The 16,335-nt window shown below is 38.9% G+C and overlaps 1 protein-coding gene across 3 annotated transcripts in view; it reads left to right on the forward strand.

Annotated features, from left to right (window-relative positions):
* LONRF2 (LON peptidase N-terminal domain and ring finger 2) overlaps window positions 1-11,757 on the forward strand; it is a 37,087-nt gene extending 25,330 nt beyond the window's left edge. The window contains exons 7-13 of one of the 3 annotated variants that reach the window (XR_010068054.1): window positions 637-751; window positions 1,396-1,517; window positions 2,990-3,148; window positions 3,743-3,905; window positions 5,142-5,291; window positions 7,974-10,621; window positions 10,708-11,757. Coding sequence is in view for 1 of the 3 variants with exons in the window: in XM_063304949.1 (XP_063161019.1) it covers window positions 637-751; window positions 1,396-1,517; window positions 2,990-3,148; window positions 3,743-3,905; window positions 5,142-5,291; window positions 7,974-8,132 (868 nt within the window). In the remaining 2 variants the exon portion in view is untranslated. The other 2 variants (XM_063304949.1, XR_010068055.1) reach the window with 2 other exon arrangements.
* The last annotated feature ends 4,578 nt before the right edge of the window (window positions 11,758-16,335 follow it).

Below are 16,335 nucleotides of genomic sequence, written 5' to 3' on the forward strand. Positions count from 1 at the left end.
TTATTTCTTGATGCATTGGGTTGGGATTTTTTGCCTGGTGGACATTTTACAATTCTGTAAGTTGTATTGGAAGTTGTTGTGAGTCCTGTAGAAACCCACACCATGCTAATTTAATAAATAATATACTAACATATAATAAATAGTATATATATTTTCAGCTCATTAACTTTAATTTTATAGCAAGAACTCATCATTTGTCTTACATAACTCTGCTCGGAAATAGTTTCTGAAAATAAATGAAAGAGCTCTCTTTCGTATTTTGAGAAATAAGCTTTTCCTCAATAAGAATGGGCTAATTGTGTACTGGGTGCGTGATAATATCCCATACGATATATTTCAAGAGCAGTTTACACACGCAGTGTTGTGCAAAATGCTTTTAAATCAAGCTGATTTGACAGTTTCAAGATCCAAAAATTGTTACCAATGCACCTGTTGCAAGCTAGAAGCATTGTTGTTGTAGTTGTTGTTGTTATTTCTGAAATTATCAAAACAGTGCATTTAGAATTCAAAACAGTTTCAGTTTAAAATGTTTTGCACGCCCCTACATGCATAGATCAGGATCACACAGGAAAACTCTCGAAGGAAGATGTGCATATGAATGGATGTATGAAATTGTTGTTTTCATGTCTTGTTCAGGTTATTCTATGAACCTGTCACTACTCCTTGTGGACATACGTTCTGCCTCAAATGCCTTGAACGTTGTCTGGACCATAATCCCCACTGTCCGCTTTGTAAAGAAAAGCTGTCAGATGTAAGTCTTCCCCTTCCCATTTCCAGAAGCTGCTTAAATGACAGGCTTCCTGAACCTTGAAGGGCCCATTAAACCACCTCCGAAAAAAGGGGGGAATTGATCTGATTTTTGGAGAGGGCTTCTGGTTTTTTTAAGGGGTGCAGTGCAAAAGTGCAATATGCCTGTTTAATCCTTTAAAATCCCAGCCCCGTAAGAAAATTACAACCCTGCTGAGTCTGCTGGTTTGAAATTGGAAGTGGGGAGGGGCAAATGTTGCTCGGCATTTTATGCATAAACAGTATTTAAGTGGTGTTTGACTTCAGTGCCAAGAAAAGAAGGTAGATTTGTTTTGCATCACCTTACTATATAGCACGTAAGTTCCAGTTCTTTATTTCAGAGTCATTTTCAGAAGAAGCAATGTAGAATAATTAAATGGCTACTATAAGTGCTTATAATAGCCATTGAAAACCATAACTAGTAAATCAGTACTGTATTTAGCCAGTGCTTGACTGTAGTATTCTGTACAAATTCCCCATTCCATTCTAGGGTTTTAAAACATGAAAACATTTACTTAACCATCAGATTCTGCTCCCCAGGCCAGTCTAATGACTGATTACTGGCATAGCTAGAATTGAATAATGTGGATTCTTGAACTCCCTTTATAGTTTTTGGCAAGTCGGACTTACAAAAAGACCATCCTTACTGAAGAATTAATAGTTCGATACTTTCCAGAAGAATTATCTGAAAGGAAAAAGGTTTATGAAGAAGAAATGAAGGAATTATCAAAGTAAGCAATCGTCTTTTACAAAGAGAATATTAGTGAAATTCAGTGGGTTAACTTGAATAATGTATTTATATTTTCATAACATTATTTATATTTGATCTTCAGACAAAAATTGTTCTATTTTAGTATGCCAGTGTGGTGTACATGGAAGAACACATTTTGACACTCGTGTCTATTCTTCCTTTCCCTTGATTTTTCATAGAAAGTTTGAATAGCGAACCTGCACCTTACAAACATTCAGAAACCCAGGTCATGTTTTTGCACAATGTGAAAAGGTTGAGAGCAGGAAAGACCATTGGAAGCAGTCTCCACCCGCTTTATACGATCAGTATACATATGTGGATCAGGAATATGCATGCCCCACACATGAATTGGAACACTCACCTAGTTCAAACAAAAGCCCATGAATGAGACCTCTTTACAGAAGTCCCATAAGTATATTCTGACAGCTGCTTCAAAAACTGGAGCACCACATAGGAAGTTCCTGGAGCAGATAAAGTTATTGTTTGGAAGATAAGTATGCAAGGTTATATATGGAGATGCAAGGTTATATATAGAGGTTATCTTGTACAGAGAAAGCATTTGAAAAAGAATAAAGTTAAGCTGATAGAGGGGGTTCTTATAGGACCAAACTATTGTTCGCTTTATTCAAAATCCCATATAATTGTCCCTGTAGGTAGTAATTGCAATAGTATTGGCATGTTGCGATGCGCCGGGATTGGACTTGCCTTTCTGCTGGGTGGTCAGGTCGGCACAGCGCAGCGTGGAGCACAGGGTTTGGACTTGCCTTTCTGCTGGGGGGGTTGGCGTGGCACAGTGCAGCACACCAAGTTTAAACATCTTTCCGCTAAAAATTGATTTTATTTAAATAAATTTTTATTTAACATATTATTTCTTCATTTTTTGCTGGTTGCTTGAGAATGCTGGTTGCTTGAGTTTCAGTTAACCGAGATTCTACTGTAGTTGTTTAGAAGTTTGAAATAATAATTATATAACAGGCATACTGCAGAATGAAGCATCAATTTTCGGACAACCAATGGTACCAGTTTTATGAGAACTATGGCATGTTCCCAAATTTCCAATTTGCCCACTAGACTCAAAATGTTGCCAGCCCCTCATATATACATGATAGTCTTTTGCCTTAAGCATGTACTGTACATCTTTAAATATTTTGGCTGAGCATGGTCTTTACTATGTTTAGGTCAGGGTTTCTCAACCCCTGCAACTTTAAGCTGCTGGCTGGGGGAATTCTGGGAGTTGAAGTCCACACAGCTTAAAGTTGTGAAGGTTGAGAAAGACTGGTTTAGATAGTCTTCTGTTGTATATATCAGTAACAGAAGAGAGCCTGGGAAGCTGAGTGAAAACACGAGTACAGTGAAGCTTATTTCATGAGTAGTTTCAAATGAGGATTTCAGTCATTTGTTTTAACATACTGACCTGCATAAACATAAAAAACATTCTTCCTTCTTTTACAGTCTAAATAAAGATGTTCCCATTTTTGTGTGCACCATGGCTTTCCCTACCATCCCTTGTCCTCTTCATGTCTTCGAGCCCCGTTATCGATTAATGATAAGAAGATGCATGGAAACGGGCACTAAACAGTTTGGCATGTGTTTAACTGATGAACTGAAAGGGTAAGCTAAATATTTGGAGCTCCTTTATAAAATACTGCACTTCTGAGGGGGAAAGTGGAATAAGGGCTTATGCCTGCCTGATATGGAAATGTGTTCTCATCAGGGAGATGGGGGCTGTGGCTTCTTTGTAATGAAGAGTCATGCCCAGTGTTGGGGCACATGCCAAGATCTGGCATTTGGCTGATCGGTAACAACGTCACTGTAAACTTTCTATCAGGGAGAGGTGCATAGTGCTTAGGGAAAACTCGGATGATCCAGAGAAGGCTTCCCAATTTGCCTTCCAGATGTAGATCTTTGCTTCCCATGTTCTTCTCGTTGGGAATTAATGGAAATTGAAATGCAGCTCATTTGAGGGATACTAGATTGGGGACAGGTAATCTAGATGCAGCATTCAAAGAACTCAAGCAGCAGTCCATGGCTTTCTACAGAACTGGAACAAGTAATATTCCTACAAGCCCTTGTATCTCATCTTACAATGTTAGGCCCTTTTACAACTTCATTCCAAACGTATTTAGGCAGGCTATGAGGAATCTATAAGGCTCTTTCCTAAAATATATTTAGAACTACAGTCTTAATATAGCTTTGTCCCTCCAGGTTTGCAGATTACGGCTGCATGTTGGAGATCAGGGATGTGAAGTTTTTCCCTGATGGGCGCTCAGTTGTTGATACAGTTGGTGTTCGGCGTTTTAGGGTCTTAAGCCATGGTCAGCGAGATGGATATAACACTGCAAACATTGAATATTTGGAAGATGAAAAGGTAACTTTTTAGTGGTTGTGCTTTCTGTTACCTCATCTATTGAAAATAAGTTTTGCCAGCTGTGGCAAAGACAACCCATAAGCTAACTCTAAGGCTGGCTTTTGTGCTTTTCTTCTTAGCGGTGTTGCACAAATTAAGTTTTCTTAACCCGAAGCTGAAGTTATTTCTCTTCTTTTGCTACCATTCCCTCACTGAAGTGATCAGCACCAAGCTCCTTCGATAACCCGTCATTTTAAAATCAAAATACCATATTCAGAAGTTTTAAAGACTCAGATCAATACCAAACACCACGATTAAAAGTATATTCCTGAAGGTGTTTACAGCTTTACTATGCAGTCATTCAGTCACCACCAGTTCCAGGGAGAGTCTTAAATAAGGAAATGGCATTAAAGAAGCAAAGTCTAGTGGAAATAGGAATATGAAAAGTATTCCACCCGAATTACTTTGTGTTTTTATGTGTCTTTGCACAGACTGGAGATTTTTAGCTGTGCATGTTAGGAATGCCATTTTCTAATCTGCTTGCAAATTATATCAGACCTTTGAAATGTGTAGCAGCAACTTTTCTTCTTTAAACTGATGTGAAGGTATTAGCAAGCTCTATCAGATCACATGTTGCTTAAGCATGCTTTGGTCAGTGGCTTTTAATCCTATTAATTTATATGATTGGTTTCTCTAAGAATGTAATGTAAAGCAGCTCTTAAGAGACATACACAACTAATGGCTCGCTCTCATTAAGGTTAAAATTAAATGGTCTATCATTTAGATGAACAACGGTGTGATCCAGAGTTGGCACTTTGTCGTCATATCACAAATGTAATGCAAATATTTTCAAACTAATTCAAATATATTAAATAAATCTGCAAATGGTTTTTTCTTAATCAGTTGGTTTTCACATCTGTACTGAAAAATGCTAGATCCCATACGGTCCTGCAGTTTTCCACATCAATCTTTGACATTGATTGTGAATATAAGAAAACAATCTAGTAAGTGATAAGTTGGCAACCTGCCCTTGTAATCAGCTGGTAACCCAATTTTCATTATTATCCTGCTGAACACTGAACACCTGAAGTTATCTGTGTTGCTTTCTTGGAATTCTGAGCTGATTCAGAAAGGATGTGATAAAAAGGTCCGTGTTTAAAATATTTAAAAGTAACAACTCTTTAAAATGGTATTTGCTTTTGTTATGCTGTACATAACACACATTTAAATTTAAATCCATTTTCATTGCTCAACCAGGTTGAAGGGGCAGAGTACGAAGAGCTTGTCCGCATTCATGATTCGGTTTACGATCAAGCCGTTTCCTGGTTTACTTCTCTTAAAGACAATATGAAAGCACAAATTTTAAGCCATTTTGGACCAATGCCAGGGAAAGAACGTGAGCCACAGGTAAACATGAAATTATATGCGAATGCTAAAAACTAACAAAGTACAACAGTAAATACCACAGTGAATAATACATGCAAACAATTCACATAAGGTAAGTGCTTAATTTAAAACCTGTTAAGCTAAAATCTTCATACATTAAATTGTGTGAAAATATAGAGGATATAAAGTTAAAAGAATGCAACTCCTCCCAAATGCTATGTCATCTTTTTTTATATATCCACTTATGGCTCATTTAAAAAGGATTGCAGATTTGCAGGGAGGTGTGAAGGCAATTGGACTTTACTTAACTGGCCAGAGCCAGCCCTGCTGACCAGTTACTGCCCATATTCCCCACTGCCAGTCTAACCAGTCATATCCTACAGCTGTTCCAAGATTGCTGTAAACAGGATTAATCCCAATTTGGGATTAATCATTAATCATTAATCCCAATTTGGAATGTTCAAAACATTCCATGCACAAACCATTCTGTACACAGAACAGCTGTTTTCAAGTGGTCTGTAACAGAATTAACCACAAATATTCCAGATGTTTTGGTCTGTACACAAAAACTAAACAGGGCTGTTTTGGTCTGAGTTTGGACCAAAATAGGCCTGTTCTTATTATTGTACTTACAACTGCTGTAAAGAAGATCAGAAGCCATATCGTTGTATCTTTTTTCTTTCTATTTTTCTTTACTTTTTCTTCCCTTTCTTGCACTTTTACCCCTCTCTTTGATTTCTTCCTTTTTCTTCCATACTCTATATTAGTTTGTATTTGTTTTTACCTTTGTTTTTCAAACTTTTAATAAAATTATATAGGAAATTACGGGCAGCCTCTGGCAAGCAGTTTGCTGGGTTGTCTGAAGTCTAAACTGTCTTGTAGGTCTCGACAGTTTAACCCTTGTACTGGTCAAAATTTAAGAATGAGAGCTACCTTTCACAGTATGATAGTTATAAAACTATCATTGTAACACTCTGCTGGTAGCAATCCATAATTTGGTTTTCAGACACACACAACTCCTGAAAATCTATTGGTGGCTGCTATTTAAAATGTGCCTTGTCCTCATTTGCTTTTAGGTTTAAAAAGATCAATCCCAGTTATATTAATCCAATTACATTTCTATTTTTCAAATCATATTTTGGGCTATTGTAAGATGCACTCGGAGTGGTAGGCGGCAGTATTGCAACCGAAATTCTCCCCACGACCCAAGTTTGATCCCAGCGGAAGCTGGAGTATCGGGTAGCCGGCTCAGGTCGACTCAGCCTTCCATCCTTCCGAGGTCGGTAAAATTTGTACCCAGCTTGCTGGGGAAGGGACGACTGGGGAAGGCACCGGCAAACCACTCCACTCTATAGTCTGCCAAGAAAACGTCGCGAAAGCGGCGTCCCCCCACTGGGTCAGGCATGACTCGGTGCTTGCACAGGGGACCTTTTACCTTTCACAAGTTGCACTGTATTCTGTATTGGAACCATGGTTCCAATTCAGTTTGCTCACATAAACTAATACTGGTTTTTACAGCAGCATTTGGACAAATTGTGTATTAACAGCTTAGATTTAGTTTTGTTTCCTTGGTTGCGTTTACCTTTTCTTAAACTATGAGTCATACTTTTATGTTACAGCAGATGATGAAATTACTCCCTTAAAACCAATAAGGACAGTTCTGTGAAGATAGTAATATAGATCTTCCTTTAATGTTGTATGTCTACCTTATTTGTTTTTCTAAATGTATTGTATTTCTATGGCCTTTTAGTCCCTCTTAAAATTAAGTCTTGCCCAAAATCAGGGGTAAGAAATCTCATTTGAAGTAGGGGCTGCACTATTATTTTTGTTGGCCAAGAGTTCCAGGGAGGAGAAGAGTGATGTGCTTTCAGATAAACAGGGTGATTGTGTTTCAGGATTTTTAATTCCATTGGAGGATTTAGTCATTTCAAGGCTGCTTAATGTTTCTGAAGCCTCAGGTTTTCATACTGGAAATCGGCAGGCAATTATAACATTCAATGGTTTGCTACTGAATTTTGGCACACATTATCCACGGGGCTATCTGGAAGCACAAAAACAGGGTTTGGAATTTTGTTGTTGTCTGTTTTTGTCCTATTGTTTTTAGGTTGATATTCTTCTCTTGTTAGAAAATACCAAGATCGTGACAAAAACTTGAAAATGTTTGGGACAGTCTTACTACATAAAATAGGGAAGAAATCTGTGGCTCTCTAGATGTTGCTGGACTGCAGTTCTCAGCATTCCCCTAAACTGGCTGAAGCTGCTGGGAGTGACAGACCAGCAGCATCTTGAGGGGCTGCAGGTTCACTATGGAAGAATTTTGTGGGTGAGGCAAGAGCCAGTTTGGTCTAGTGGTTCAGGTGCTGGGCTAGAAACCAGGAGACGGAGAGTTCTAGTCCCGCCTTAGGCATGAAAGCTGGCTGGGTGGCCTTGGGCCGGTTACTCACTCTCAGCCCAACTCACCTCGTAGGGTTGCTGCTGTGGGGAAAACAGGAGGAAGGAGTATTAGGTATGTTCGCCACCTTGAGTTATTTATAAAAATAATAAAGGCAGGATAGAAAATAAATAAACTATTTTCAGTCTCTGCATTCTGTGAACAGCACGGAGTGTTGTCTTCTTCGATTTTCTTACAGCTATCAGAGGGCATTCTATCTGCTTAAATTATGTTTCTAAAAAAAAGTTAATATATTGATATTTTCTTTACAGAGTAATCCCAGTGGTCCAGCTTGGTACTGGTGGCTGTTGGCAGTTTTGCCACTAGAGAACAGGGCTCAATTGGCCATTCTTGCCATGACTTCACTTAAAGATCGACTCATTGCCATTCGCCGCGTATTAATATTTGTGACCCTCAAAAGACCCAGATGACACAGTCTTATTTGTGAAGACACACTGAAAACAACTGGTTTCTAATGCTAATAAGAACACAGTTGGCAACTGAACAGTTCTTCCCTCTGCTCGTCTAAGCATTCTTTTTTGCACACTCTGGACCCAATAGTTAATCAAGTATTCTGTGCCTCTTGTCCTGGAATAATCTGAGCCTCTCGGAAGTTGTGCCGCAACTGCAACATAGCATACAGTACTTGCAGGCACCAACTGAGTATATAATCGCCATCTACTTATCAAGATGAGACAGCTGAGTCAGAAGCACTAAAATGTCTAGAAATCCCCAGTTGACATTTTTATTTCTTTGTAGCAAGGAAACAGGACTTGGAGTACTGTAGTGGATTAGAAACTGAGAATATGTATTGTTAAAATATTCCTCACGGTAACCTGTTGAAGAGAAATTATCAAGTGTTCCTCTGAAAGAATGCACCTTTTTATCTGCAACGTGTGGACAACAGAATCAGAAGTAAATGGGGTTGCCAGGATAAAATGTTCCACTTCCAAAGAACACTGTCCTAAAGGGTATCCGATGAACAGCTTTGTAGCTGATTATAAACCAATTCCTTGTGTTTGTAATTTGCATGCTGTATGTATTGAGAAGAATGTTTCAAATATATATCTAAAAAGTTTGAGTCATTCTTCCCTCCCAAACCCCTTTTCCTTCAGAATGACATCAGGAACCTACAACAAGGAAAGAGTTACCTGTAGGCAGCCTTGCAGTTGGGACATGGAACTAACAGCCTCCCATAGTGGACATAAGTGTGTCTTAGGGAAAGCTTCTCGCTGCCATTACAATACTTGAGATTGTGAAGCTCTGTGGCTGGATCATGGCCAGCATGTTTAGTGTATATCTACTCTGTTAATTTCAAGCTCTTCAGTGATTATCTTACTAAAGGCTGTTGAAGAATTGAAACACCATTTCAATTTTATCCTTCTAGTTTTGTCTAGAAGTAACACTTCAGTAAAATCCATCTTTACTCACAACTGCCATACCAGCCTGATAGGTTCTTCTAAGAAAACATAGTTCCATATACTTTTGAAAACCAAAACCTTAATATTACTTGTTATGTACCGAATACTGTTCGTGCTTGAAGTTCTTGCTGACATGAGAGGAGACACAAATGGAATCCTGTACTGCAAATTTCAATGCAAATTTCAATCAGATGTAAATATATCTGTATTTGATGTCTTCATATGTGTTGCTAACTTTTTAAAAATGGTTGAATTATTGGAAATAGTTTAGTAGTTTAGTTGTAAAAATGAAACAGCAAAACAGTATTGCTAATTCAAATTGCTGGGATCTCTGAATTTCCAGAAACAATTGAACAGGATGTGATGATAATAGTGGTTCAGGTTTCAGAACATGGTGCAAAGACAAGGAAAGCTAAAAGTTACTAGGTGTAAAAAAAAAAATAATAATCTGGCAAGAAAATAATGACAATACCAAAATATTTCAAAAGTGCCTCCTTTATGAATTAGAAACAGCATGTACTCTTTGGACAAAGGCATAAAAATTTCAATGTATACAGAAAGTATAATCATCTATAAGACTGATTTTAGTAAGTGCTATAATTGTGTGGTATTAGAAGATTGTCTAAAGAATCTTGAGCGGATAGCAGTTTCCTAAGACATGATCAACACAGCGTGAATGTACTGTAATTGCTTCTTCTTTGAATTTACCTTTTGTAGTTAAATATTGATCTGTGACTGCTCTTTTAATTGTAAACTGTGCAACTTGCAAATGAAGCTCTAATAATTTCTGCCATAGCCTTCCTGCAAGTTCTAATACCTTTACCAGAGTTTGTAGATTCTCTTTCAAGTATTTTTAGGAAGTTTGCACCTGGCTAAACTTGGTTGATCTTGAATGCTAAACAAGGTCAGGCCTCATTACTACTTGGATGGGGGACCATCTGGGAGCTCTAAGGCTGTAGATGAGACCAGGAAATTAAAAAAAAAATGCCAGAAGGAGACCATGGCAAGCCACTTCCGTGTCATGCCAAGAACACCGCATCAATTTCTCCAGGTAGTCCCCAGGAGTCAAGCGTGACTCAAGGCGACGTTACCTGTTTTAGCATTAAAGCCAGAGAGACGGAGGGTCGCACTCTCTTCTCCTTTCTATCCGTTCCTTGGGTGCTATCACACTTTCCTTCAACACAGCTGTCTTCCTGTTCATTCACTGGACTTCAAAAGCTTCCAAGTTTTACCAAGAAAGAGGTTTTTCAAAATGAGCCTCATTAGTTTTTTTTGCAGGGAACTTGGACCACCTTCATTATTTTTCACAGTATTTTTAGCTGTGATTGCTTGGAATGTCTCTGGCAGGATTTGGGTTTACCTCCTGTTTTTCTCTCTCTCTTTTCTCTTCTGTTACTAATTGAAGTTAGAGAGCAATTCAGCATAAGTACAAACTAGTTTGTTCCTAAGTTAACTGTTCGGGCGCTTCCCATTTTTGAGGCAGAATCCTCTGTACCAATGTTCCTTAATCTTGGCAGCTTAAGCTTGTGGGCCTCAACGCCCAGAATTCTGAGTGTTGAAGTCCACACCACTTGAAGTTGCCAAGGTTGAGAAACACTGCTCTATACTATCCCTGGGATTCTCATCTGCTGCTGCCTTTTGGATGAGGAATTTTGTGAGAGTCTTCAACTTGGTACTGTTACCCTTTAAAATCAAAAGCCAGGCTGACAAGTCTTTCAACCATCAGAGCTTGGTCCCTCCACAGACACATTAACATAAGCTTATGAAGAAAGCCAGAATTTTAAAGTTCTTTTCTTTCTCTTAGGCTGATCAATCTGGCAACTTTTAGAGAACTGAGGATTACAATATCCTCATTGTCTAAAATGCTTTGCAGAAAAATATTCAAGACATTATTTTATCGAGTCTAACAGGGCTGAAAAGGTATCCCAGCCACTCCTATAAAAAGCAAACGTGCAAAAACCTGAATTCCATAATAGGTCTGCTTCCAAATAATAGGTGAAGCTTATTCCTTTTTAAATTTTACAACTCGTGTGAATTATTTGCTACAGTGGCCTTTATCTACTGTTTTCAAATATCCTTTTTTCCTTTCAGTTGCTAAGGGTGCTTTGTGATTCCGGTAAGCTGATAATCAGCAGATTTCTGCTCTTTTGATTCATGCTGCAGTTAATTTTCAACGAAAAGGAATACGATTTGCTCATAAAACTGTATGAATTAGTCATACAGCACCTTGCATAACCGAAGGCCTGGTGTTTGGTAGCGCCTTAATTTTGCAGCACTAGAATGATTGTATCAACAAAGCACCATAAAAACAAAATCTGGAGCTTATGACCAGTTTTAAAAAAATATTTAATGTAGATAAAACTTGAAACAAATATCCTTATGTTTTGAAACTAGTTGACGTGTGTATGTGAATAAGTGTACATGGTTGTACATGTGTAAATATAAATTATTCCTCACTTTTTATACTTAGTAAAACAAAAGTCAGGTATGTGTTACGGCTATGTTTGGCACTTCGTTGCATAAAACCAAACTTTTTTTTAAAAAAAAATTGCTGCAATGTTCTTTTTGTGTATATTTGGAATATCCATGGGAAAATGTATTTATGTGACATTTCAAATAAATAATTTCTGTTTGCCATTGTCGTATGTAATTTTATTAACTACAAAGCACAAGCAATTTTATCAGAAGTCAAATGTGGTGTACATCTCTTTTGAGACAATCTGTGGCTTTTTAAACTCACTGAAACTTCGCTACATCCAATATTAGTCTGCTTTCTTCATTGGTTAGATCAGTGTTTCTCAACCTTGGCAACGTTAAGCTGTGTGGACTTCAACTCCCAGAATTCCCCAGCCAGCCTTGCTGTTGAAGTCCTCACAGCTTAACGTTGCCAAGGTTGAGAAACCCTGGGTTAGACGGTGTTTGCACATGTATATTAATGCAAGGCATTATCTGAGATTAAGAGAGGCAGGAATAGCTTCTTACATCTCTGCCTTCCAGGCATTTTCTCTTCAAAATTGCACTCCTCTCTCTCCCCAGGTCTTTCCTTCCAGGTGAAGGAGGAAATGTTAGCAAGCCCTTCCTTTCACTACTTTTTGCTCTGTGTCACATTAAAAGAAAATTTTCAGTCTAAAATACTTCCTGTTGTCTAATCTCTAAAGAATCTACTTGCTACTAGTTACACACATTTTCATCGCCTGTCACATTTTATCTCCACAACAGCCTAACAAACTAGTGTTAACCTTGTTGGAAAAGTTTAACAAGTAGCATTTGATGCTTTTATATCTGGCGATAAAATTATATAACTGCTTCAATGGGACTTACTTTTAACTTACAGTGTTTATTCATAGATTTATTTTATAAAATTGTATGTAAAGCCCTGCAGCGTTAATAGACATTAATTTTCATTAGTGATGGATTTTTTTTTTATTACAGAGTATATTTTCGCATAATATTTTGCAGAATGTAGAATCATCATCCAAAACAAATTTAAATGCTGTTGGTCATTTAGGAGTTTTAGATATTGCTAATAGGTTTGCAATAAATTATGCAATCAAAATATGTTTTAATTGGTTATACTGATATTCATTTCTTAAACAACCTAAGAGCCAGGTCAGTGTAATGGTTAAGGCACCAGTCTAGAAACCAGGAGTTCTAGTCCCACCTTAGGCATGAAGCAAGCTGGGTGTCCTTAGGCCAGGCACTCTCTCTCGGCCCAGGAAGGAAGCAATGGCAAACCACTTCCAAAATCTTGCCAAGACAGGTACCCGTCCAGGCAGTCGCCATGAGTCAACGCTGACTCGAAGGCGCACACACACACAAAAAAGACAATTCAAACTATAGTGTATGAATTAAAAAAAAAAACAAAATCCCAAATGTAGTCTTACCATGTGAATAAGGATCAAAATTATATTTCTCTCCTGACATCTCCCAACTATGCCGTGTAACTTTTAATGACAAATAGTATAGAATTGGGATTTAAAAGGGTACCAAGCTCCTGCCATGATATCAAAGGGGACACATAATAACTTTCTAATTGTGTCCATTATTATTTTTAGACATAATCACTGGGACTTCATAGAAAAACATGTCAGATGTATGTCAAGTGATAATACTGAAGATGAAAGTTAAAAGCTAAGTCATTGTATTGTAACTGTAGTTTAGATTGTTCCTAAATTGTTCCCATAAATATTTCCTTGATTTCTCAATCTGCTTTAAATACTTTAAGGTTATTAACATCATAAAAGTACATATATCTATGCTGAAATCATTTTTACATTTTTCTTTCTGTTTAAGCTCAGTTGAATGTTTCATAATTTATCTCAAACTGAGATAAACAATTTGAAATATTTACCATTACAAATGAAGAATTTTCCTGGAATAATTATTCTGAGATGTTTTTAAAAAAATACTAAGTAAAATTCCAATTTGTACATATTTTCATAGATGCACTAGGGTCTATGGGATGCATATGAGATTTACTGCAGTTAACTGAGTAAGCAAATAATATACCAAACTGTTGAACTATATCAATAAATGTTGGTACAGAGCATTCATAATTTTCATTAAGGTATAACAGATCATTGACAAATTATGTCAAATAATTATATCAAATAATTAAAAAATTGTGTTAAACTCCAGCGCTTTTATGCCTAGAATGTCTTGATTGTCTGATAAGACAGGACAATGATTTCAATATTAAAGAGAGAAAACACATTGTGAAGTTCCACAAGACTCCTCTGCCACCGCAACTCCCTGCAGGGAAATGAGTTGCATACTCATGAAGTCCTCTGCTTGCCTGGGCGATTGGGGCACCTCATGGATCTTGTGAGGCCTGGGTTTGTCAGGGAACCACTAATGAAACTGGTACACCAATCTGGGAGCATGGACATCTCCATGCTTTAGGGCTCCGGCAGACATGGCATGAAGTAACATAGCCACCAGTAGTCTCTTAAAGCCCTGTGGAGTGTTTTAAAAACTCCCCCATGCCCAGCTGTCTCATTATCGTGGCAAAGTTGCAACACCTCTTCCCTTAATGGAAGGGGAACATACAGGCGACCATTATGTCAGAGCTGTCCCTCCTCCAATGAAAATGGTAAAACAGTACCTTGGTGGACCCACTGGAGGTCATCCATCTGGGCCTTCACTTATGGGTTTTGCAGCTGCTGTGCTTTGATTTGTGATGGAATGTGTCTCTGAGGAGGGAGGTGATGCTATGGAGGTCGCAGGAGAGGAAGGAGGGGGTACATTCAAGGGGGAGAAACAATCTTACAGTTTAGAGGACCTGGGCAGCTGGCCAAGAAGCTGAGACAGGACCCGCCGTAGATTCCCTGGAGTATTTCTCCCTAGCACCATTTGGCCTTGCCTAGTTTGGCAAGATTCTGTGTTTGGTAGAAACAGTAAAGAACTAGAGCCTAATTCCTGGCTCAGTGTTGTTTCTTTGCCTCAAACCCTGACAGATTTGTGCAAAGAGATCCCCAGCTTGCCATCCAGCTCCTATCTTTTCTAGCTGGCGCCTTTGCAGCACTGCCTGAAGTTGCAGGGCTACAACATTGCTGCCTGGAGTCTTGGCTGTTGGGCTGAGATGTACTCCGGTTTATGGGATAGGGTGTCTGGTAAGTGGTTCTTGCACCCTGGGATGTACGTTATGTAGAAATCGAATTGGGAAAAGAACTGACTCCATCTGACCTGCTGGGGGGTGAGTGACTGAGTACTTTGCATCACTTCCAAATTCTTATGGTCTGTGCAAACTTGTATAGGGAATGCTGCTCCTTCCAGCCACTTCCTCCAGTCTTGGAAGGCTGTCTTGATTGCTAGCAACTCCATTTATTTATTTATTTGTTTGTTTGTTTGTTTCATTTCTATAGCCGCCCATCTTAACAAGTGACTCTAGGCAGCTTACAATATTTAATCCTTATTAAATACATCATAGTTTCTTTCTGTAGGTGACAGCATGCAAGAGAAAAAGGCACACGGGAGTAACTTCCCCCCTCCTACTTTCCCAGCCTGTAGTAGGACTACCCCTACAGCCACATCAAAAGCATCCATCTGGAGCACAAACTCCTGGAAGGGGTCGGGGTGACGGAGGAGGGGCTGCGAGGCAAAGAACTGTTTTAATTCCTGGAATGCCAACTGCTCATGTTCCATCAAAGCAAATTTCTTCCCCTTCTTTAAAAGCTGCAAAAGAGGTTTTACCTTGTCAGTGAAGTTAGGGATGAACTTTCTGCAGAAGTTGGCAAATCCCAGGGTGCTGCACATCCTTTACATTACAGGGAGGATGCCATGACAAAACTGCTTGGACCTTTGCTGGGTCCATCTGAAGCCCCTCTGTGGAGATCCTGTACACCAAATAGTCCAATTGATTCAGATCGAAAGCACATTTTTCCAATTTGGCAAAAAGCTTATTCTTCCTCAGTCTTTGCAAAACATTCCTGACGTGCATTACATGTGATGTTGCATCATCAGAATAGATTAAGATATCATCCAGATAAATCACAATGTAGGCATCGATTATGTCAGAAAAAGTGTGATTCATAAATCTGGAAAATATGCCTCACAATTAGCCAGTCCAAAGGGCATTACTGTATATTCAAACTTTCCATACCTGATATCGAAGGCTGTCAGGTAATCATGGCCCTCCTTCATCCGAACGAGGTTGTAAGCATTCCTGGGGTCTAACTTGGTAAAGATGTGCGCCCTCTGTAAATGGTCCAGGAGGTCTGTTATGAGAGGAAGTGGGTAATGATAACAGAGGGTGACCTTATTGAGGTTCTTGTATCATGGACTGTGTGCATGGGAGCTTCCTCACCCATCTTCTGTGCGATCAAGTTTTGTGGGTCTGGTTTCTTTGGAATGAAGAAAGTTGGGGCAGAGGCCAGTGACTTTGATGGCCTGATAAATCCCTTCTTGAGATTTACATCCAAGTACTCCTTCAGAATGGCTAGCTCCTTGGCAGACATAGGATACTGTCGCTTGGCTGGGATCTTTGCTCCCAGTTTCAGATCAATTGGGCAATTGCACTGTGAGGGGGAAAGGCAGCCTCTTCTTCCTCTCCAAAGACATCTGCAAATTCAGCATACTTGGTGGGCAGCTCTACCCACCCCTGCCTTCAGGAGTACCAAAGGAGCTGAGAATGTGGTTGTTTGCAACTTCTGGTGCTGGCAATCTGGGGAGAGAAAAGAGAGTGTCCTGGTTGCCCAATTCACTGATGGGTTAT

This window comes from Candoia aspera, chromosome 5 (genome assembly GCF_035149785.1).
Source record: "Candoia aspera isolate rCanAsp1 chromosome 5, rCanAsp1.hap2, whole genome shotgun sequence".
Taxonomy (NCBI): domain Eukaryota; kingdom Metazoa; phylum Chordata; class Lepidosauria; order Squamata; family Boidae; genus Candoia; species Candoia aspera.